This window comes from Furipterus horrens, unplaced genomic scaffold, assembly GCF_987537825.1.
Source record: "Furipterus horrens unplaced genomic scaffold, mFurHor1.1.pri manual_scaffold_8, whole genome shotgun sequence".
NCBI lineage: Eukaryota > Metazoa > Chordata > Mammalia > Chiroptera > Furipteridae > Furipterus > Furipterus horrens.
This window is the reverse complement of record NW_028327178.1, coordinates 19,901,046-19,925,947: the sequence shown is the minus strand read 5'-3', so window position 1 is coordinate 19,925,947 and position 24,902 is coordinate 19,901,046. Positions and strand designations below refer to the sequence as shown.

The window sequence follows — 24,902 nt, the reverse complement described above, 5'->3', positions numbered from 1 at the left end:
CCTGACTGGGAATCAAACCAGTGACCCCCCCAGTTCACAGGCCAGCACTCAATCCACTGAGCCACACTAGCCAGGGCTTCCCCTTACTTTCTAAAACCTTTGCAATGAGCATGCCTTACCTCTATAATGGACAAACTAAAATTATAATTTTATTTGTTCTACAAAAACAAATTGAAGCATGCCATGTAAGCTAGAAAGGCAAACAGATCTAATCTTAAAAAGTGTTTTAAACTTGTGTGTGTCAAAATAACTTGAATAAGTTTAGAAGATACATGAAAGACTAGGAAAATATCTGCAATTTATATAACAAAGAGTAAATAACTATATTAAAAGTTTTCACAAATCAAAAGAAATATATATATACCAGTACAAAAAGTTGGCTAGCCCTGGCCAGCTAGCTCAGTTGACTGGAGCATTGTCCTGTACACCAGGAGGCTGTGAGTTTGATTTCCGGTGAGGGCACATACTTAGGTTGCCGTTTTGATCCCCAGTTGGGGCGCGTATGGGGCAACCGATCGATGAGTCTCCCTCACACTGATGTTTCTCACTCTCTCTACTTTCTCCTCTCTCTCTCAAATCAATAAACATATCCTTGGGAGAGGATATTTTTTAAAAAGTTGGTTAAAGAACATGAAATGTAAAAAAGATCAGCTTAATGGCCCATCAACATTTGAAAATGTATTCAGCCTTAACACTATTGAAAAAATTCAAAATTTTAAAACACAGAAACAGATCACTTTTCTACCTCAGTTTGGCAAAATTTTTTAAGCATGAAAATCTGTGGTGTTGGCAAGCATGGGGACAGATAACACAGTTGCTGCAGAGGGGAGCAACCCAACCTTTCTGGGAGAAATCTGCCATTTTTGTAGGATGACAAATTCATAATGTAAAAGAATGAGGCAAATCCATATGAGACAAAATGGGAAGACGGCTGTAATATATTGTTAACTAAAAACTAAATAACTGAGAGATACGTATAGCATAATCTCATGTACGTCTGTACATGTGTGTATATCTGCGGTTAGGGGAAGAGAGAGACTGAGAGTTGTAAATGCATAGAAAAGGGTCTGGGAAGATATATATCTAATTGCTAGCACAATTAAAAATTAATATTTTTTATTTAAAAAACAATTCAAAAACATATGCCCCACCTCATAGATTCTGATGCATTGCCACAGTATGATCCTATTTATTTATATGAATAGATACATATCTAAGTTTGTGTGTTTCATAAAAATACTGGGGCCATATTCCCCAATAACTAACTGCTTGGCACTAAGAAGTAAAATCTTGGGTGTTTACTATCCTCTTCACAGCTTGTTGTCTTGTTTGCATTTTAATATAAATATATTTTTAATGAGAAAATAAAACTACTTGTTAGAAAAAAAAAGGCAAGTAAAGTCGTCGGCAGCCGTCCGTCTCGAGAGACGATGGTGTAGCTTCTTAAGAGTCTATCTGCACCGCCGAGAATGGTTGTGCAGTCCGACTCGGGAGTGACATGGTATCTGTCTCCTCCCGTGTTGAATCGACATCTTGCGATGACGCTGGAGTGTCCTCTCCAGTGGAGCTGAAGCTACAGAGCCTGGGCAGGGTGATATGGAGGGTCTGCTGTTGCCCATGCAGCAGACCCCCCCTCTCTTCGCAGCTAAAGGATCCAAGGGAAAGACGAGTCAATACAGCTTGGCTTCAGGTGCGCCGCAGGGGTTGCCGGTGTTGACTACAACGTCAAACCGCCTTAGGGACTCCGGCTCCGGATTTTCTGTTGGGGTTTACTCCCTTAGCCTTTCCCCTGAAGAGGTATGCCGCAAGGCAGCGGAGGTTTTTTGGAATCAGAGTTTTCCTTCTCTGGGCAAGTAAAGTACACCAGATATATATACTTAGGAGACCCAGCCTCTGCTAAAGGCCCCTTGGGCTACACCATAGTTGGCCTTGTGATGCATATAAGAAAATGAAAAGATTCTGTCCATATCTTGAGAAATGTGTTCATCAATGAGTAAAAGAGGAAAGAGGACACATTCTATGGAAAAGTTAAGATGAATATTTATTTAGCTAACCTGTACAGAGGTCTAGAACCACTCAATTGCCTAGAGAAACACTTCAAGAGCATGTACATACTATGTGTTGGTAAAATCCTTAGTTTGGAAGCACCAAGTATTCTGAAGAACAGAAAGTCTTAAAGGGAGTTTCTGAGTAACTGGCCTGAGGAATTTTAGAACCAGACAGAACCCCCTGAAGACCAAAAGTACCAGAGCCTCACCCTGGACGTCAAGTACGAGAAGCACCGCTGTTAGGAAGCCAAACGCAGGTCCTGATAAGCAGGTGTGGAGGGCTCTCCAGCTCACTTCTGCTCTGCAGGGCTAGTTCTCACCTTAGAAGTTGCTTTCTTTTTTTTTTTTTTTCACCCAATATGGGATTGCCATTCAAATGAAAACCCACCTTTGATGACAGACACAGAGCTTTCCAAGGTTGGTAAATACATTTTTCAAGAATCACAAATCACTTACGCTGCTTGAAGACTTCAAGGGCCCGCTTCAGGGTGCTAAAAAACAAGTACATATATAATTTCAAGTTCTGGAAATTGGCTGTACAATCTTATTATAATGCCACTGAATGCTTCTCTCAGCCCATAACTTAGAGCCTATAGACTCATCTTTGCACCCAAGCTTGAGAAGAGAGCAAAAGATCTAGACTTCTTCAATCCAGTTTCCTCTTTTATACACTCTGAATCCCAGGCTCAAGCATCACAAATTCTTCTCTGTCCACTTGGGTAGAGCAAGATGCCAAAATGTTTTATGCTTTATTTTCCCCAAAGTTCATATAGGAGTTATGGTCCCTTTTTCATAAGAATATGAGTCTCTCTTTAAAGTATAATAATTAGATATATGGTTATAAGCCAAAAAAGGAAGGGTTCAATCTTGGACTCCTGATCACCTCCTTTTCCACCCATTCATCAATCACCACATCCTTGTTAAGCATAAACTATGGGTCAGGTATTGTGTGAGATGTTGGTGATTCAGTGGTACAAGACTCAGAGTCTAATGGAGGAGACGGGCATGAAACACACTGTAATTGTGTCTTTACTGCTGAATAACAAACTACCACAAATTTCGCAGCCTAAAACAGTACACATCTATCTCACAGTTTCTGTGGAAATGGCCATGACTCATACATTCTTTCAGTTTCCCCATTCCTCTCTCTTATAGACCAGGGATCTTCCTCCCTATATGTCCCCTTGGCCATGGTTTAAGTTCTCACCCATCCTGCCTTAACAAAAGCTCCTTCTGAGGTCCCAGGAATTTTCTTGCTCATTACTGCCTTCATGGAAGTAGATCTCTCTAGACTCACTCCAGGCACTGGAGTAGAAATGGGACTGCGAATTCATGGTCCCCTAGCCACAACAGCATAGGATCATGGGTCATTTTCTATATGTGTATATGTATGTGGCTAGTTCTATTATTTTGTAAACCTTGTATTTTCCAGCTGGTCCCTTCTTTTAGCTACTTCACTTTTTCCGCTCTGTTTATTTTATCCCAAAACAAAGTGTTCTCATTCCTCCCTTCCTTTCTTCACACAAACATTTCCAATTGTTATAAACACACCCAGCAGGAAAATATTGCTGCACATTCTCCATACACTTTACCCATCTTATGATACAACTTTTCAAGGAACACAGTGAACTAGAAAATTGATCATATCTAAACAAACGCACCAATAGTCCAGAAGGACGAATGAGTGTCACTGAAGAGCAGACTTAATACTGGAATTAGTGAGAAACAAAGATGAGTATGGCAGCGAATGCAACTGCAAGTCTTGCCTTACCTTGCCAGGTGTGGCTCAGTGGCTTGAGTACCAGCCTGTGAACCAAAAGGTCACTGGTTCGATTCCCAGTCAGGGCACATGCCTGGGTTGCAGGCCACGTCCCCAGTTGGGGGGGCTGTGAGAGGCAACCAATCAATGTATCTCTCAAACATCGATGTTTCTCTCCCTCTCTTTCTCCCTCCCTTCCCCCTCTCTCTAAGAATAAATAAATTAAGTCTTTTTTAAAAAAAGTTATGGTCCTGAAATCTACTCTTACAGATAGTCCATTCAGGGTCTAAAATTCTTCTTCCATTCTTTTTTTTTTTTTTTTTAAGATTTTATTTATTTATTTTTAGAGGGAGGGGAAGGGAGGGAGAAAGAGGAGAGAAACATCAATGTGGGGTTGCCTCTTGCGTGCCCCCAACTGGGACCTGGCCTGCAACCCAGGCATCTGCCCAGACTGGGAATTGAACCAGTGACACTTTGGTTCACAGGCTGGCACTCAATCCACTGAGCCACACCAGCCAGAGCTTTTCTTCCATTCTAAGTAACTAATTGACTAAAAGGGCAGTCCCAGTGTCCCTTTACTTTGTCATTAGCTTTACTGTCTCATGTCATCACTTGCTATTTCATGTTTGGGACATGATGACAATCAGGGGATGGAATCCTAACTTTGCGGGTGGTGGCCTGGCAACGTCATCTCCTTGTCTCCCTGGTGTTCTTCATTACTGTGCAAAAAGAAATTAGTCTGCCACCCTCTTAATAAGCACTTTGGCCTTAAACCCTAACAAGGCCCATCAGAGGCCAGAGTCCCTCAGGGTGACCAATTAGGCAACAAACCCTACCTAGCCCATGGAGAAGCAGAGTCACTCACTTGTGTAGGGCACCTTCCTAAAGACCATCCTGCAGGTGACAAAAACATCAAAAGTCACCTAAGTGGCCTTTCACTTCAACCTTGGCAACACAGTCTCCAAGTCTCATATCCTGTTATGTGTTCCGCTCTGAGGTGTATGCTCTTAGAAAGGAAACTAACTGGCTTTTATCATGGAGCAGAAGAGAACGATGCCAGAGTCTCTCTATGAATTTACTCGGTTACAAGTCAAATGTGTAAGAATATAAGAAATACCATTTTGGATCAGACTCTTTCTGCTAAAGATCTTTTCCAAGAAGTATTATACGAGAGAATGTGGCTATTACCTATCACATCACCTCAAAGTTTTTGGGTATTTTTCTAAACAGCATATTTATTTTATAAATAAACGTGGTTTTTTGGGGTGTGGGAGGTTCAGCTGACCCACTAATCTCCCTTGAAGGACTCTAAACCCTGATGGAATAATAGTGCGACTTGTCTAAGTCTATGCACCTTTGACCCATGAACATGTGAATGTTTTACATATTCAAAAATAAAACTGAATCAGACAGGAAAAAGAAAAGAATCTCTAAAATTTAAAACAAATGAACTTAACAAATACAAAATTGATTATATAGTCACACAGAGAAAATACTTTAACTTTAGGACACAGTATTCTTAATGAAATATAACCTAAGAGCAAAAGAAACTGTAAAGAAATGTTAAACTTTATTCTCAAGTTTTATTGTTAGTAGCAATATTGATATTATTTTGAAATTTTTTGATATATATTGTCATATAAAGCAAATAATTATGCTAATATGCTCAGAACCAAGATATTTCTGTTTAAGAGGAAATAAATATAAAATTAAGGAAGTTAAGTAAAACCCTGTAAAGTGAAATTAGACTTAGAAATAGCAATATACACTCATGTTTTTAAAGTCTGTCCCCTAAAAGAACCTAGAAACAGGGACACCTCTGTGACAACGACCAATGCTAGAATTTGAAGTTTCATCTCTAAACACAATTGATTAATCACTTAAAAGGAACTCAAAATACTTTGAGAAATAGCTGATTCCAGGTTTAAATTTAAAGTCACAAAGTTATATTAAGAAAACATGGCGAATGTGGATAATTATGAAATCTAGGTGATGGGTTCCTTATGTTTGTCCTTTTACTCTTTGGGGTTTTTAAATGTTTCATTTACAACATCAAAAATAAAATGTAATCAATAGGTCAAAAACCAAATTCTCCTTGTACTAATGTCCTATGTCTGAGGGTAACACATCTTTAGGCTTATATAACTATTAATATTTTAACTGTCTCCCAATGTTTTCATCCTTTTCAATAATCTAGCACTTTGAAGTTGGGAGTGGATGCATGCATGTGTTTTAGAAGAAAAAAGAAGAGGAAGGACACTATCTTGTCTACCCCATGCAGACCTCTGAGAGGACACAGACCTCTGTGCAGCTGCCCATAGCAGAGCGAAAGCAAGAAGCAGGTCAGTATGTAATGTGACTGGTTCTGCAGAGGGCTGCAAAGTTCTGTCTGAGCTAGTTCTCCTGATCAACCCACACACACTACCCTCCATTTGCCCCCCTCCCCTGCTACCCAACATGCTGGTTTTGGAGGAGAAATCTAGAAATTTCCATATGTGTAGGACCAGCTACATAATTTGGGAGGTCCACTGCAAAATGAAAACATGGGACCCCTTGTTTATAAATTATGAAGAATTTCAAAATGGTGACAGCAAAGAGCATTAAGCCAACTATGAAGCCTTTCTAAGTATGGGTTCCTGCATGACTGCCTGCCCATGAAGCCAGGAATGATGGGAGAATAAACAATTGTGGCACAGAATCTCACACTGGCGATGAGAACTATAAAATGGTGCAAAGACAGTCCCTTGTAGCTGTCACTAACTACGTAGGTGTATATGGGCGTATGTGAGTATAAGCCTCTCGATTTAATTTCTAGTATAAAATTATATATAATGTAATCCCACCTCTGACAAAGTATATACATAGAAAAGGACTTCAAGGAAAACTTAGAAAATATTAATAATGGGTTGTTAGCTTCATAGTTCATCATTTTAACCTTCTTTCGATTTTTCCATATTTTTCACAACTGGAAATGAGAAAAACAAAACCATTAAAAATTGTTTCTGTTCCAAGATACTCTACCCTCCTGGCCAGCTTTGTCTGCTGAAGTGACAAGGGTCCCTAGCAGTATAAGCTGACCTGGAAACCAAAAATAAATGTGGTACCTACTTGATCTCAGACTGTCCACATGGTTTCTTCCTTGTGAGGGTGAGCAGATCTTTGCCATATTTCTCTTCAATTGATGCCCTAAGAGGAACAGAAGAGAGGCTTATAAGTCCTTCTGAGGGCTGACTCTTCATTAAGACACATGGCACTCCCTTTAAAGGCAAAACTGCACCTTTAAGAGTAGCTCAGATATAATACCACCCCCTAAAATACAAAACTCCCTCTATATAACACGGAAGAATTGTAAAAAGTCCAGTAGCCTTTATCTCTAAGGTGGTCTTCTCTAGCTAGTGGTCCCTAGTATAAACATTACAGCAAAACCAGGCATGGCCCCCTTGACCAGTGCAGGCTAGTACATTACAGATTAAAATTTCAAAACTATGGTCCAAATTATTTATATGGCTTTTTAGTGGAGTAAGAGATACTCCCATCAAATGCACTCCTGAGACCCACTCTTCCTCATCCCATCTCCTCTGAGAGTACCATTTCACCATCCTGTAGAGTTCCTTATTTACAGTCAACTCAGATATACAACTAATTGTACTGATGATGGGAATTTTGGAATATAAACTCTGCAGTCAGCATGTCTACAAAAACAACTGATTGTTATTTCGTGTGGCATGAGTCTGGTAAAGTCCTAAACATACCCTCTGGTCCTCTCTTCTCCCTCTCCCCATTGTCCTTTGTCACCATCTCCATGTTGTGTCCAAGACCCCCAGTGGATGCCTGAAACCACAGAGAGTACCAAACCCTATACATATATACTGTTTTTCTTCTATACATGTGCACCTTTTCGCTTAAAGGAAGCACTTTACAGCCTCTCTTTGGCATGTCTGAATTGCCAGCTTCACTATTCTTGTGCTTTGGGGCCATTATGACGTAAAATAAGGGTGACTTGAACACAAGCGTTGTGATAACCTGACAGTCAATCTGATAGCCAAGATGGCTACTAAGTGACTAACAGGCAGGGAGTATGTACAGTGTGGATAGCTGGACAAAGGAAGGATTCACATCCCGGGTGGGACAGAGCAGGATGGTGTGAGATTTCATCTCTCTGTTCAGAACAGTGTGAATTTAAAACTTATAAATTGTTTATTTCTGGAATTATCCATTTAATATTTTCAGACTGTGGTTGACCATGGATAACTGAAACCGCAGAAAGTCAAACTGCTGATAAGGGGAGACTACTGCAACTATATAAAAATGTATAACACTCTACAAAGAACGTTTAATACTTTTACATGTGAAAAGATAGGGCCATTTTCATTTTAAAAGTATATATGTGTATATTTAAAATATGCGTGTATTTTATCCTTTCAGAATTATATCCATTAAGAATCCTCCATAATCTTTTGTGGTTTCTAGGAAAAGAAGGTATTAAATTGCTTTCTTCTAACATTAAGGCATCCAGAACATGAACACACCACAGGCAGCATCTGATCCCTACGGAAAGTCCTAAAATCTGACAAGAAATGATTTCCAGCAAGAACAATGGTGTGCTCTTTGGAGAAAGAAAAAATTTATGGAGGTGAAACTACAGCCTCATCCTCATTATGTCAGTGGAACAACAGTGAGATTGGGAGGCTGTTACTCTAGCAAATAGGAAGCAGTAGAGTCCCAGGGGCCTGTAGCCAATGAAGGAAATCACTAGTACTTTGCAAAAATCACTCTGAAATAGGTAAGCCTTTAGCTACATCATTCTTTCTACCATCTATCCAAAGGTTTCCTGTTATCTGTTCATCAGTCTGTCATTTATTAAACATCTACTATGTGCCAGGCAACAGAGAGGACTGAACATGAGACCTGTTGCGAGGAGCTCCATGTAGCAGAGAGAAAGATATAAACCAATACTTTAGTTTACTACCATGTAACGAGGGTCATAATAAAAATATACAAAATAGTAGAAGAAACAGAGGAGGGAATAATACTCCTCCTCTGAGCACTTAACTGCTTACTCTTTCTCACAAAGCCCTCTGCGAAAACTCTGGTTCATTTTTATCCCTGCCCTATTCAGATTCCTAGACCAGGAAAAATCCATGTGTCATTTCCCCTTCAATGACCTACAGCAAATGTTATCAGATCTGGCCTTTTCCATCAAGCCTGAAAGTAGCCTCAGGATGATCCTCAACCCAGTGCTCCAGGCCCCAAAGTCACGGACAGTGAGTAAGATGAAATCCTGTTGTTATAAAACCTGACACTTAGATATTTGTGCTCATTTTTACTGTGCATGCCAATCACAGCACCTTGATCAAATTACAAATTCCTTGAGAGGAACCACATTGTTAGATCCAGAGGGGACCTTACACAACATCTAATTCAACCCCTTCATTTTACAGAGGAGGAACCTGACACCAAGCAAGGTCTAAGCTCTCAATGAATAGCACCACTGGCCACTGGGAAGCCAGGATTAGAAGACCCAGCATCTGGGCTCTCCTCCTAGTACTCTACTTTCCTTGTAGGTCTCAGCTTCCAGTCCCTTCCACTGGGTACATGTTATGAATTGAATTGTATCCCCCTTCCCCTGCAAAAAAAAAAAAAAAAAGAAAGTGGAAGTCCTGACCCCCAGTATCTCAGAATATGACTTTATTTAAAAATTGGGTCACTGCAGATGTAATTAGTTGAGTTTACACTTGAGTATTATAGATGCTTAAACCAGTTTGACTGGTGTCCATATAAGAAGATATGAAGACACAGGAGAAGAATGCCATATGAGGACAGAAGAAGGGATGGGAGTGAACAGCTGCAAACCACAGAATGCCAAGGATTGCCAGCAACACTAGAAACTGAGAAAAAGACATGGGACAGATTCTCTCCTTGAGCCTTCTTCCAGAGAGCACGGTCCTACAGACATCCTGATTTGGGACTTCGGGCCTCCAGAACTATGAGAGAGTTCATTTTCAGTTCATGGCAATTTGTTATGGCAGCCCTAGAAACTCATACAGTAAATTATGGCTTGACTGTAACTTGACCCCAGGGTACTATTATCTAAGGGACTCTGTCATTCCCACACTGGCTATCTGTCCTTCTTAAGCTCAACCTGAGAAATAGTGAGCATCCCAGAACAAGAGCTGTAACCAGGGCAGGTTGACCTCTCCCTAGAAAGGAACCATGGGATGTACAGGAGTTCATAGGAAGAGCAGAGTCCTAAGGCACTGTGGCTGGGGAGTCCCCCAGTCCATAGGTGCAGCTGCTAACCCTACCAGTGGTGCAGAAGTCCATGCATCACGGGGTTCCCGAAACACGTTTCCTCGTCTCTACTCAGGACTGTGTTGCAATACACAATTAAGAGTGCTCACCTGGCCACCAAGTTACTGGAGAAACCCCCTTTCAGAAAATATACCCAGCCACCTTCAGAGACCATTAAGTAAAGTGAAAAAACCATCAGATCTGGCTTTAATAGAAGTCTTGGCTCCACTACTTAACTTCTTTTGTAATCTTGGGCAATTCATTTAAACCCCCATTAAACCTCAGATTTCTCCTCTGTAAAATGGAGCTCATGATGTATGCCCTACCTACCTTCTAGCATTAATATAACAATATTAGTAATGAGTACCGTTTACCCACCACTTACTGTGTGTCAGGTACTGTACTAGGCATGCTGAAGTGGTCACCAGGGGCCAACTTTCCTAAGTTTGAAACCAGATCTATTCCTTATTATGTGTCTGACCTGAGGTAAGTTACATAACCTCTCTGAACCTCAGTTTTTTCAGCTGTAAAATAAGGATGATAAAACTTGCCATACAGGGTTATTATGAGGATTAAACGACCTGATATATGCAAAATACATGATAGCTTGCTTGTATCTAGTACATCTTCAATAAATGGCAGCTATTAATGTAATCTCACTTAGTCACCCCTAATTACTCTCTGCAGTGTAATTATCCTCGGTTTTCTATTTCTTATTTCCTATTCATATCAGGAGCTCAGTAGGTTTGGGCGACCACTGATAAGACAGGTTCTTTGTAATTGTTAACCAGTGAAAGACCTCAGACTGGAGTGCTATGCAGAATACTTCCTTTAAAGAAAAAAAAAAGGAGAAAATTTGACCTGGACTTTGAAGGTAGGGGAGAATTTACTTAAGCATAGAGGACAAAGGAGGACATCCCAGGTGGGAAGTAATGGAGGGAAGACATAGAGGCAGAGACATCTAAAGTGTGCTCACTAATAAACCTGTCTGGCTGGAAAGGAGAGCGGTGTAATGAGTGAGAGTGTATGGAACAAAAAGAAAGTAGCTGGAGAAGGTCTCTGTGCAAAGAATAAGCCCACCTTCCCAGAAAGTCACCTGCTCTTCTGCCCAGAGTTGATGAGTCCTAAACATGGGGTCTTTGATGCCTCTGGAGCTGTTCTGGATTCTGTCACTTTCTACGTTTCCACAGTAAGTTACTTATCAACCTCATTTTTAAAAGTACACTTCCATGCAAAGACAATGGAAATAAAAATGCCTCTTGCAGTTGATGTATGTCAAAGGAGAATATTTCAAAGAGATGTGTAAACTTCAAGGTTACGGTCACAGAGATGCTGAGACCAATCTGCCAGCGCAGCACAAAGTGAATGCTCCATGTGTGGCTGTTATTATGGAGCCACTCAGATGTTGGCCTGCTTCTCATCATCTATGTCACCATTATGCCTTTCCAGCTGCAAATTTACAGCTTACTGATGGATTGTTGGTAATTCTGTTTTGTTACTTGTTGTGTTACAATAAGTCATCTAGGACTCACTGGGGACAGATCAGGTACAGAGCACATACTCTTACATGGTTCAGGGATCAGCCATGCAGATGCAAGAAGGGCAGCATTCTTTCCCATTTGGGAGCAGCATCTGACACTACACCTTGCAGTTAGGTGATCATCCTGTCTGCCCCCAAACGAGTGTAAGTGGACTGACTGCCATCCATCTGAGTATAGCCAAGGTTGAACTGCCAGGAATTCCAGAGAGGCCAGGGCAGGACTTGGACACTTTAGCAAGAGGGGTGAGGGTGTCGCAAGACCAGGATATAGGACGTGTTTAGCCAGATATCATAAAAACATGCTTATAAACATGTTTCACACTTTATGAACTCAAAATAATAGATAATACATGTGACAGACTGCTGTTACCTTTACCCCTGTGTTTGTGTCTGTTTTGCCTCTAGTCCATATGAATATGCCAGGGCTCCACATGAAATTTATGGCAGCTCAGTAAAATAATGATCAAAGAGCCAAGGAGCACATTTCAGCAACATCAGACCTTGGCCCAGACTCAGCAGACCCCAGGACCTGAAAGGACTGCACTTCTTCACACAAACAATCCCTGAACAGGACGTAGCGGGAGGAGCACATGCTCTCTTCCCAGTGACAGCAGCTGCCTTCTAGTAAGTGCACCACCAGGAAAGGAAGCCAAAGACCAGGCAGGCCACTTGCTCAGGGATCTCAAATCCCCACACTCAGGGCATACATACATATCTGACCCGCAGACCTGATGCGAGCAGATTCTTCCTCAAAATCAGAGCACACGGGACTGGTTTCTTTTGCTATGAAACTCCTGGAGAAAAATGACCATATACTAGAAATACAGTATAAATATTTAGTCATTTTTAATTTGCATATATTTCTCCCTCTTTCTCGTACATATATACATATATATTTTTATCTTCAACTGAGGACATGCTTATTGATTTTAGAGAGAGGAAAGGGAGGGAGGAAGAGAGGGAGAGAAACACCAATCAGTTGCTTCTCATATGCACCCTAACCGAGGACCAAACCCACAACCGAGGCTTGTGCCCTGACCAGTAATCAAACCCATGATCTTTTGAACTATGGGATAATGCTCCAACCAACTAAGCCACACCATCCAGGGCCTTTCCCATATATTTTTGTGAAACATTTTAAAAGTGAGATCTTTTGGGTTCTATGTTGACTTGTGTTTTTCAATGCGGGGGTCATGACCTATTAGGGAAGTCAATAGCTTAGGACCAGCAATTTTTAATTAAATAGAATTGACTAAAGTCATAGGGTAGTAATGTTTTCTTAAACTTTTGTCTTCTGTATGTGTATACTGGGTGGCAGTGTAACATGTATTTCTTACTGAGGGTTACATTTCTTAAAATGTGGACACCACTGATTTACACCACCATCCCAGGGGACTCTGGGACAGGCCAGCCTGGGCAGCAGGAGCTTTAGACATTAGCCAAAACCTCCTTTATGGATGTATGGCAAGGCTACTTCCTTCCCGGGGGGAAATGGATAAAAGCCCTAACTGGAGCAGGAACATAAAAGCAAGGAGAGTTCTGTAGTCTCTATCTCCCGCACAGTTGTGGGACTCGATTGCTTGCTCCTTTGTCAGCTCTGTTGAAGAAGGAAGAAAACCCACCTCCAGGGTCTGTCATGAGAAAGGAAAACTGTAATTTGGTGCCCCCACAGACAACCAGCTTGGGTAGAAGAGGGAGGTTGTTCCCTCAAAGGAGGCACAGTGAACAAATTAATGGATTCTGCCAGTGGACAGACTCCTCTCCGTCCGCCCCTCCTGAGATGCACAGTGGGGCAGTGGTCCAGCTGCCCTGGGACCTTTGAATCAGTTCACAGAGAGAGGCCTCACCATCCGAGGATGGGATCAGTGTGAGCTCAATGTTGCCTAATGGTCTCTTGAGTAGAAAATAAAGAGACTTGATCGAAGACACTTTGATGTCTGCACCTCCAGGTTATGACTCTCTGACTCACTGCCTGACAAACACAAGCAGTTAATTAGTTTGGAGCCTGGCAACAACCTGGATCTTAGGCCAAAATTTCCCCTAAGGCACTCCCTCATCCAGAATCACAAAGGAGTGTTCCAGATGAGTGAGATTTCTGTAAAATTAAACCACTCCATTTAAAACTGAAATTTAAAAAGAAAATCTTATCCATTAAAAAGAAAAAAAGAAGGAAAGAAAATCCTCTAAAGCATGCCAGTCCCCCCACCACCACAAAACCCCACTGCCATCTGGAGGGCCCTGACCTGTCCCCACATCTTTGTCACTGCTCCCTGACCCCCAGTGCTCCCTGAATCATGCTCTGCCTCCCACTCACATGGGTCACGCCCATTCTTATTTCCAAGCTTTCCCTCCACCCCCCCAAGATATCTGAGTCCTCTCCAGCTATCAAATGCTCAAGGATCTCCTCCTCCATGAAGCTCACTCTCTCTCTCTCTCACACACACACACACACACTCTCTCTCTCTCTCTCTCTCTCTCTTTTTTTTTTTTTTGCCAGTCCTCCACAATCCCTCTCTCCAGGAGGTCTCTCAGTGTCATCCATGTCACACAACTGAATGTTCTATTATATTTTGCTTGCTGTTTCTTTCATAAATCTTATCTCTCCAACTGGTCTCTAAGAACTTTAGGACAGAGATATCTGCGTCTTGGGGAACATTCTGTAACCTACAGCTGAGGGTCTTGTGAACCACTAAAAACAAGTAGTGAATTGTTCCTTGTTTCTGTGGAAGCATTTTATCCTCCCCTCTGTCTTCAGAGATGAGACAGCTTGTACCTTTCCTTTAAAAAGTCTTCGAACTCCTTGCAGTTCTTGCGGCCATTATTCAGATGTTGGATGATGTTGTCGTAGCCAATGGTGCTGAGGATGTCTGGACTCTGACGAAAAAGAAACAGCACTATGTCAGACCAGGGACAGTGCAGAAGGAAGCCCGGAGGCCTGAAGAGACGGGGACTCCCACAGTTGGAAGTTCCTGAAACACGCTGCCTCCACGACATAGGCGATCAAAATGAACAAAATAGAAGAAGTAAGAATGCATGTAACTCTGGAAGAGTTTCTAAAATTATGAAACCGAAGGGCCACAAAACAGGAAGGAAGTGAAAGAGGACTGAGAGGGACATGGATGCAAAAGCTGACAGCTCAGGGTCAGGACAGGGTGCAGGAGAGCCTGACCCGAACTTCTCTTCTCCTAGTCAGTAAGCCCTGTGTGAGTCTCACGGGCATTGCTGCAAAGGGCCAGCAGCTCTGAGCCAGGAGCCAGGCCCAGGAGGGAGAGACAGAGTCTGGCCTCCCACTGGGAAGCATGGAGAGGAGCCCAGCAGCCAGCATGCTCCACATGGTCACCGGCCCCAATTTAGGGGAAAGGAGGGGTTTTTTGTGTGTTTGTTTTTTAATGTAAAATGAGCAGTTTATTCCTATTTTATTCTACTAGTGCTCTGAGGTTGGAGGAAGCTGCCCAGGCCTAGATGCAGTACATTTTAAAACTCAAAGTCCCCTCAGCTCCCCAAACCAACGAATCGGGAACTGTAAAGGATATCCACCTAAGTGTCCCCTATGAAGTAAACTGGCCTCCTGGTTTCTACCCCCAAATGCTTACAACAGGTTGCTTGATTCAGACTTCAGTCACTCGGGGAGGTTGATTAGGCTGCCTCTGGTGAGTCCAGAGACCTTGAGCTCCCCCACCCCCAAGCCTAGCCAAGGCAGACCATCCCTTCCCAGTACCCAGTTAGCTGAGAGACGTGCAACTCTGCCTTGAGGTGTGGATGAGGGACATGTGAAGATGCCTCTCTACCCAGCCCTGGATAGGCAGAAGCAGAATTCCTCTCTTCCATTTGCTGCCCCTTGGCATGGCCTGGCTGAGCACATGGGTCCCAAAGAGACCCAGCAGGACCAAGGTCTGAGGTTGATTTCAACTTGGTGTTTGGAAATAAAACTGGCCGTAACTCACACTACATTTTAACAAACAGAATGTTATAACAAATTTTACACGTGGACATATAGATAAACCTAAGGTAGAAAGACATTTAATTCCATGGGTCCTGGCTGTTGTTTGAGCATAGATTTAGGCCTTGGAGGCCTAAAATATGACGTGCACCAAAGCTTCATTTCTCCATCCACCCCCTTCATACACCCACTCTTCCATCTTGGCCCGGTAGGCTTCTTGCTGCCCCCTGAAATGCAGTGCACAGTAGTAACTCTAAGATGATGCTCACATTATCCCCTCCTGAATCCAAATCCAGCCCCTCCATTTCCACGTTGCCTGGAAACCTTCTGAGTAGCCCCAGTTCTCTCTCCTCTGGGCTCTCAGAGTGCCCAGCTTCTGAATTTGCTGTTTGGGGTCCCCCATCCAAGTAGCCTGCTGTCCCGGCGTTACTACAAAGTGCCTGTGGCTTCTTCGGCATCTTGGACCACTCCTGCACATGCACATCCTACCCCCAAAAATCCAGCTTAACTACAATAAAATTCTATAGGATGAGAATGCCTATTGTGTTCCCATGCACTTGAAGAGAACAATGAAGACAGACTCCTGAGTGAATGAATAGGTACAAAGAGTCAATATCAATGTTGATTTGTAGACAGAAGTGCTTTAATCTTCCCAGAGAATGACACTTGGGTTTTATTCATTTGGAAAAGTTGGTTTCTTTTTTTTTTAACTGAAGGGTGTGTGGACTCTTTAAGTTAGACAGGGGGAGTAGAACTAGACCAGGGTATTCTGCAAACGAACTAGCCACCAACCTTAAGAAAAGCCAGAATTGTGGCTTCAGAGAACTGACTGGCTTACAGAGGCAATCAAGAAAGGAAATCCCCAAGAGAAAACAAAGAGTTCCCAAGTCCAAGTTCAAAGCTGTGGAGGACCTGGCTTGGAAATCCCTGTCTATATTACTCAGAGAACACAGGCCAAGTATAAAAGAATACTATGTGAGCTCCAAGATAGCATCACAGATCTGCCATCAGAAGTGGGTGTGCCACTGCCAGTCAAAATGGAGGCATAGGCAGGCATGGCTCACCTCTTCGCACAACCATATCAAAATTACAACCAAAATATAGAGTAACCGTCAGCTGGAACAGAAATTGAGTTGAATAGAAGTCTGACAACTATGAAATTAAAGAAACAACATTCATCCTGACTGGTAGGAGGGGCACAAGATGGAATGGGCTGGTCCCTCACCCACATGTGGTAGGTAAAAATTTGGGAGAGATATCTTGGGAGCAAGAAGTCCCAGCCGCACACCAGGCCCCCAGATGAAGGTACGAGTACCAGGAAGAAGGTAAGTACCCACAACTTCTGGCTGCAAAAACCAGTGGGATTGAGTTGGTGGAAGAACTGCTGGAGCCCCAAGCAGTTCCTCTTAAAGAACCCACACATGGAATCACCTACTCAGACTCACTCCCTCTGAGATCCAGCACTGAGGTAGCATCTTTAAAGGCACCAGGGGCATACAGGGAAGAACCGAAGTGTCTAGTATCAAGGCAAGCAGAAGCCATTGTCCTTTTTCTTTTTTTTTTTTCTTCTTTTTCTTTTTGAATCTTTATGGGTGCTTTATTCAGATGGTTGGTGATCTGAAAAGACAGCGGGTTTGTACCCTAACAGGCCATCCTAAATTCTATTTTAAACGGACCCTTTTTAAAGGTGAAAAGAAGTGTAGGTAACAGGGTTGGAATTCAGGGAAAATGTTAATCAGATAAAAGCTGCAGCATTCTCTCATCTGTGCCCTGGGCGGTGGTCTCTCACCCTGGAGTACAGTGGCTCAGATACCATCTTGATGGCTTGCAGGCCTCCTGAGGCACAAAAGTAGAACTGCTTATGGTCTCCTGGAGTCAGGGTGGGTCATTCCTTCAGTTCCTGAAACAACAGCTTTTTATATACATTGATTACTAAGCTTATTAGCTATTACCCGACATTAAACTTTTTCCAACATTTGAGTTCCTCATCGTTTACCCACTGCTAGTTTAAACTATCTTATTTCTATGAGATCAGTTTCATACGGAAGTGCTCATTTTGCTGTTGAGCATGTATTTTAGCATTAGACCATATCGTAGGGGGCTTAGGAATACACTTAATTGCAGATCTACTTAAGAGGCACACTATAAGCAGCAACAAGCTATGATACTGAAAAAAAAAAGAAAAAAAATCAAAACAACAAATACCTCTCTAAGATCAGTAATACTAGACAACCAGGAGGTTAGACAAATCATTACCAACCATTGTCCTTTTTCTAAACCCTCTCCCCATAGCGCTGGCAAGCTGGTGGCATATTTGAGACTAAATCATCCTGGGTAAAATTGTTTGACCTGCCTTGAAGATCCCCAGAGACTCTGCCTCACCCAGCTTATGGGTTCACCCAAGCTGCTTTTCCATATGAATACCTGGTCTTGCATCATGCTTCCCAACTTCCTAAATCCTCTCAAACAAGCAACAGCTGACCTTAGTGAGCCCCAGGCTCGCCACTAGCAACAGTCAGCCTTGATTCACAGCTTGGCTTTGCCTGGGAATCTCCAAACCCAGCACAAGTAGCAGTCATCTCAGATTGCGTTATAGCTCAAGCCGGGTGGTCCTGGGCAAAACACAGGGGCAGGCTGACCTTGGCATGAACCACCCTGGAAACCCCAGGGCCAGAACACCCAGTGGACAGCTACAGACCACATTGGAGCACCACCATGCTGCCCTGCTTAGCTGATCCTCCATGGAGGGCGAAGGTTGGTGATCAGTGGTCACAGCCAATCCTTACAGCTGACTAGCCTGGGTAAATCCCTCCCATTGATCTGCCAACAGCAACCAAGGCTCAACTACAAGAGGAGGGTGTACTCTTCCCACACGAAGGGTGCATTCTGAGTACCCAGCTTGGGTTATAGTGGAGGCTGTGCTACTGAACCCTACAGGGCACCTACTACACTAGGCCACACTACCAAGACATGGTGTCACATCAGCTCTACCTAACACATAGAAACAAACACAGGGAGGCTGCCAAAACAAAGAGACAAAGAAACATGGCCCAAATGAAAGAACAGATCAAGACTCCAGAAAAAGAGCTACACTAAATGGAGATAAGCAATTTATCAGATGCAGAGTTCAAAACACTGGTTATAAGGATGCTCAGGGAACTTAGTGAGGATCTCAATGGCATAAAAAAGACCCAGTCAGAAACGAAGGATACACAAATTGAAATAAGGAACAATTTGCAGGGAAATTACAGTAGAGTGGATGAAGCCAAGAATCAACTCAATGACATGAAAAAGAAGGAAGCAAACAACAACCAATCAGGACAAGAAAAAAGAACCCAAAAAAGTGAGAAAAGTATAAACAGCCTCTGGAACAACTTTAAGACATCCAACATTTGCATCATAAGGGTGTCAGAAGGAGAAGAGAAAAAGCAAGAAATTAGAAATCTATTTGAAAAAATAATGAAAGAAAACTTCCCTAATTTGGTGAAGGAAATAGTCATGCAAATCCAGGAAACACAGAGAGTCCCAAACAACATGGATGCAAAGAGGCCCACTCCAAGACACATCATAATTAAAATACCAAAGTTTAAAGATAAAGAGAGAATCTTAAAAGCAGCAAAAGAAAATAAGTTAGTTACCTAAATGGGAGTTCTAATAAGACTGTCAGTTTATTTTTCAAAAGAAACTTTTCAGGGTAGAAGGGACTGGCAAAAAATATTCAAAATCATGAAAAGAAGGGAACTACAGCCAAGATTGCCCTACCTAGCAAAGCTATAATTTAGAATCAAAGGGAAGATAAAGAGCTTCCCAGACAAGAAAAAACTAAAGGAGTTCATCATCACCAAACCATTACTATATGAGATGTTAAGAAAAAGAACAAAACTATGAACAGTAAAATGGCAATAAACACATACCTATCAACAATTGAATCTAAAAAGCAAACTAAGCAAACAAGAACAGAGACAGAATCATGGATATGGAGAGAGTTCTGATCGCTGCCAGATGGGAGGGGGTGTGAGGGAATGGGTGAAGAAGTGAGGGGATTAAGAAGTACAAATAGGAGTTACAGGATAGCCATGGGATGTTAAGTAGAGTATAGGAAATGGAGTACCCAGAGAACTTATACAGGTGACCCATGGACATGAACAATGGTAGGAAGATAGCTTGAGGGAGTGGGGGATGCTGGGTGGAAGCAGGGCAAAGGGGAGAATATCAGGACAACTGTAATAGCATAATCAATAAAATATAAAAAATAAAAAGTAAAAAGGAGTGAGGGTGCCAAACCCATTTCCCTTGACTAGGTAATCAGAGCCCTCCACGCATTATATCTTTCTTTCTTTATTTACTTATTTTATTTTTTTAATCCTCTCCCAAGGACATTTTTTCATTGGTTTTAGAGAGGAAGAAAAGGAGTGAGAAAGAAAGGTGGGGGTGGGAGGGGAGAGAGAGAGAGAGACATCGATTGGTTGCCTTGTCATATGCACTCTGGCACATGGACCAGGGATCAATCCCACAACCTGGGCATGTCCACTGACTGGGAGTTGAACGCATGACCTTTTGGTCTATGGGATGATGCTCCAACCAACTGAGCCACAGTGGCTAGGGCTGCACATATCTTATGTCTCTTCTCCAACTTTCCCACACTGGTCTCTTCCCTGTCTTCCAAACAGTGTACATTTTTACCCCAGGACCTTTGCACATGCTTTTCCATGTTTTCCAAACAGTAGGAATGGAGTCTCCTACTCTTCACTTAAATCCAACCCCTGTCTCAGAGCCATTTCAAATTCCATTTCCTCTCTGAAGTCTTCCTCAAATAATTCACCTGATAGTCTCCTCTCCTTCTGAACGTCTCAAGTGTTTAATGCCTAGTTATCTCATTTGGCTCTTATTATACATTATTTTGTTATTAGTAACATCTTTTTCTTAATTATTTAACTTCTTAAAGAGTATCTGAATTATACCTAACTTTCATCACCCACAGTCGCTTCCACCTCAATGTTGTTTGAGAAATATCTGTTAATTGTATATCAACTACAGATAAGGAACTAAAGAGGTTATAAAGCCAGCATAATGTAGACAGTCAGGAACCCTATCATTCATTTAGGGATTCAGTAAAAGACACGGACATAAGACTAATGTGTATGCACAAGGAAAACTATAGACTAAAAGAGTATATAAGACCGTATAGAGAAAAAACACAATAAATGAAGTAGAAAAGAGAATGAGCCGGGGCCATCAGAAAAGAGAAAAAGAGATGACTAAGATTCACACAAGAAAATAATGACCTAAGCTTTCACTTGACAGAGCTGGAAAAAGAACAAATTAAATCTATAGTAAGTAGACAGAAGGAAATAAAAGAGAGAAAAACAGTGAAATAGAAATGGACACACAATAGAGAATATACATGAAACCAAAAGTTAGTCCTCTGAAAAGTTTAATACAACTGATAAATCCATATCTAGTTTGATCAAAAAACAAAAGAAAAAAACCACAAATTACCAATGTCTTCACTCTGACAAAGGGTATTTACAAGAAACCTACAATTAACAACCTACTTAATGATGAAAGACTGAACACTTATTTCCTAATAAGAAGGCTATAAGGCAAGGAACAGAAATAAAGGGCACATATATTTCTTGTAAGGGAAAGAGTAAAACTGCTTTCATTTGCGTTGAGCATGATTGTGTACACAGGAAATCCTAGGAATTTACAAAAAGAAATTACTAGAACTAATAAATAAATTTAACAATGTTTCAGGATACAAAGTCCACATTTAAAAAAAAAATCAATTGTATTTCTACATACCAGAGGGAAGAAAATGAAACATCTTTTACAATAGCATAAAAGATATAAAATATTAAGAAATAAATACTTAGGAGGTTATACAAGATTTCTTCATGAAAATTACAAAGCATTGTTGAAAGAAATGAAAGAAGACCTCAATAAAGGTAGATTATACCATGATTGTGGACCAAAGGAGTAAATATTAAAATGCCAATTTTCTCCAAATCGATAAATTCAACATGATCCCATTAAAATCCCAAAAGCCTTGTCTATAGAAAACTTCAAGTTAGCCTAAAATTTATGTAGAATTACAAAGAACCTAGAATAGACAAAACAAATTAAAAAAAGAAAAATCTGGAGAATTCACACCATCTGACTTCAAAATGTTCTATGAAGTTACACTAATCAAAATAGTACGGTACTGATCTCAGGATAGACCAGTAGATCAATGGAACAGAATGGAATCCAAAAACAAACTCACTTATCAACTGCCTTTCAACAAAGATGTCAAAACCATTCAATGTGGAAATGACAGTCTTTTTAGCAAATGGTCCTGGAACAACTATACAAACCTTTAGAAGAAGACAGCCTCCATTCATTCCTCACTCCATACATAAAGTTAATTTGAGATGGATCATAGATTCAAATATATATATATATATATATATATATATATATATATATATATATATATAAAACTAAAATATAAAGTTTTCAAAAGAAATCCATAGACAAATACCTTTGAGACTTGAGGTATTTCTTAGAGAGGACACAAAAACATGAACTCTGACAGAAAAAGAAACTGAAAAATTGGACTTCATCAATATTAAAAACCTCTGCTCATCAGAGAAATTGACAAGAAAATTAAATGGTAAGCCCCAGGCCGGCAGAAAATATTCACAATACATATATCAGTCAAAAGACTTATACCCAGAATCCAACAATATAATAAAAGTATAAGCAACCCGATAAAAACTGGGCTTAATACTCGAACTTCATAAACACTTCATAAAAAGATACTTCCTAAAAGATATCCCTTTGGCCACAAAGTTCATGAAATGTTGCTCAGCATCACAGGGAAATTCAAATTAATGATATCTTCTTCATGCCCACTAGAACAGCTAAAATTAAAAAGTCAATATTGAACATAGGCAAGGAGGTTGAATGAGCAGAAATCTCATGCATTGCTGATGGGAGTGTAAGAATGGTACAATCATTTTGGAAAATGGTGACTTCTCAAAAAGCTACATATACACATACTCTATGACCTAAAGTTCTACTTATAAGCATTTACCCCGTGAAATGAAAATATATGTCCACACACACACAAAAAAAAATAACTCGTACAAGAATGCTCATAGGAGTTTTATTCACGATAGCCAAAAAGTGGAAACAATCCAAATGCTTAACAATTGGTGAATGATAAACAATTTGTGGTTTATTTATACAATGGAATACTACACAACAATAAAAAGGAAAGAACTACTAACATGAAATAACATGAATAAATTGCAAAAACATTATGCTAGTGAAAGATGTTAACCGCAAAAGGTATTTACTCTATGATCCCATTTATATGAAATTGTAGGACAGGCAAGCAGCTATAGGATTTATTTCTATGGTGAAAGAAATAAAGACACTGATTGCCTGAGTCAGGAAGGGTGGACATTTGGGAACTTCCTGGAATATGGAAATGCATACACTCCTGTGACCCACATTCCTGTCAAGATCTTTCTATAGAGGTGTGGATTGTCCAGGTGTATGCAGTTTTAGAAGTCATTGATCTGTATATTTCATCCTATATAAATTAGACCTCAAAACATTAAAGGACAAAAAAAGCTGATTAGGATTCAGAGGAAGGGAGGCTGTTCCTGGAAGGAATAAGAGAAGCTAAGCCTTGGAAATGGACCTGGTCTTGGAGTCCTGGGTGAGGCACCAGATGAAAAAGAAGGGGTAAGCAGATCCAGGCACTCAGCAATCCTGCCAAAGACCCAGAATGCAAAGCTTAATAATGCTCAAGTTATAAAGAGGTAAAGAGCATTCAAGTTTTAATCAGGGGATTTGTACTCTAGCCATAAAGCCACTTAAGTTTTTTTAAGACAAAAATCTTGGCAGATCCAGCAGTGAGCACATCTGTGCCACATCTAGCAGATGTGTGAGCCAAAGAATAATAAAAAGTCTTGTCATGAGCACGCCAGCAGGCAGTCCAGAGCAGGTGGGGTATCGGTTCACAGCAGGAAGAAGTCTACCTGAGCTGCCCACCAACTCTAATGCCCGAGGCCAGTTTCACTCATTCAGTCAAATCACATGGGCCCTTGAGGCCCTACTGCCCAGGCCTCTGAGAACTTGTTTCCAGGCCCCTTTTCCACCACGTGGCCTCTGGGCAGAAGGTGGAGAGGCAAAGGGGAAGCAACGTGTACCCACAGCCTCCAAAGCCTCCATCAGAATTCCAGGTGCTGCCGCAGAGCATTCCCACATCTGGTTCTGGGCCGCGTCTCAGGGCCACACCACATGATCTCTGCTACACACAATTTCTCCAGGAGTGGGCTCCAAGGACTACCTGTGCCAGATTCATAAACATGAGACCCTCTGGACCTCACCCCAGACCAGCTGAGTCTGAAGCTGGGCTGGGGAAATGTCCACCTTACACGCACACACTGCCCCCCCCCCCAAGTGACTATAATGCCATTTGAGAAATGCTGCCACAGAAATTACAAGAGACAAAGAGCAATCATGGTCCCTGCCTAGAGGAGTAGCTGGCTACAAAAAGAAAGCAGGGTACATGCACATGGAGCTACAGAACAGCAGAATGGAGCTGTGACAGAATAACTTAGGAAAGGGCAAGGGAAAAGAGAGCAGAGAAGAAAGACTCTGCATGGTTTGCTTTTCATCTTAAAGCCTCCAATTCTGAGTAAAAAAAAAAAAAAAGCAAATTGTCATCGATGCCTTTTGGAAGCAGGGAGCCCCCCTGGAATAGAGAGGAGGCTGCTGATTTTGCATTTTAGACGAAGTCTAAATTGTTTGACCCCTGAGCATCTGATGCAGAAGTGCGTTGCATTTGTCATTAGAGGGCCACAGCATGTTCCCCCAAACACAGTGAGACAGGAGTGATTTCCATGTTTTACAGCTGGAGAAAATAAGACACTAGGAAGAGAAGTTCTCCTTATAACTGCCTCCAACCACAGTGAAAGAACTTAACCCCCAACTAACAATATATCCAAATATCTGTTATCTATTGAAAGCTATATGGCAACAATAGACTTGAGATGAAGACCAAGGACTTCATTTTATGTCCCTATGCTCTTACCCTTGATCTTTCTTTCCTACTTGCTTTCCTACCTCTTTCATCCAAAGAGGTAAAACCAAATGGATCCATCTCCCCTTATCAGCAAATATGGATTAATTATTCTTAATTGATCCTAACAAATAGGTCTAATACACATGGAATACTTGCTGTATTCCAAACAGCATACCAAGTATTTTACAAGGAATATCTTGTTTAATTCTTATAACAAACCTATTACCTTTATTTTATAGGAC

The 24,902-nt window shown here is 41.3% G+C and overlaps 1 protein-coding gene across 1 annotated transcript in view; it reads right to left on the bottom strand.

The window, feature by feature from the left end:
• PSTPIP2 (proline-serine-threonine phosphatase interacting protein 2) overlaps window positions 1-24,902 on the bottom strand; it is a 64,585-nt gene that overhangs the window by 20,123 nt on the left and 19,560 nt on the right. Inside the window, exons 2-4 of the mRNA XM_090285569.1 lie at window positions 14,412-14,512; window positions 6,916-6,993; window positions 2,505-2,539 (exon numbers count right to left, since the gene is read on the bottom strand). Coding sequence (XP_090141695.1) covers window positions 2,505-2,539; window positions 6,916-6,993; window positions 14,412-14,512 — 214 coding nt within the window. The remainder of the gene's footprint in view (window positions 1-2,504; window positions 2,540-6,915; window positions 6,994-14,411; window positions 14,513-24,902) is intronic.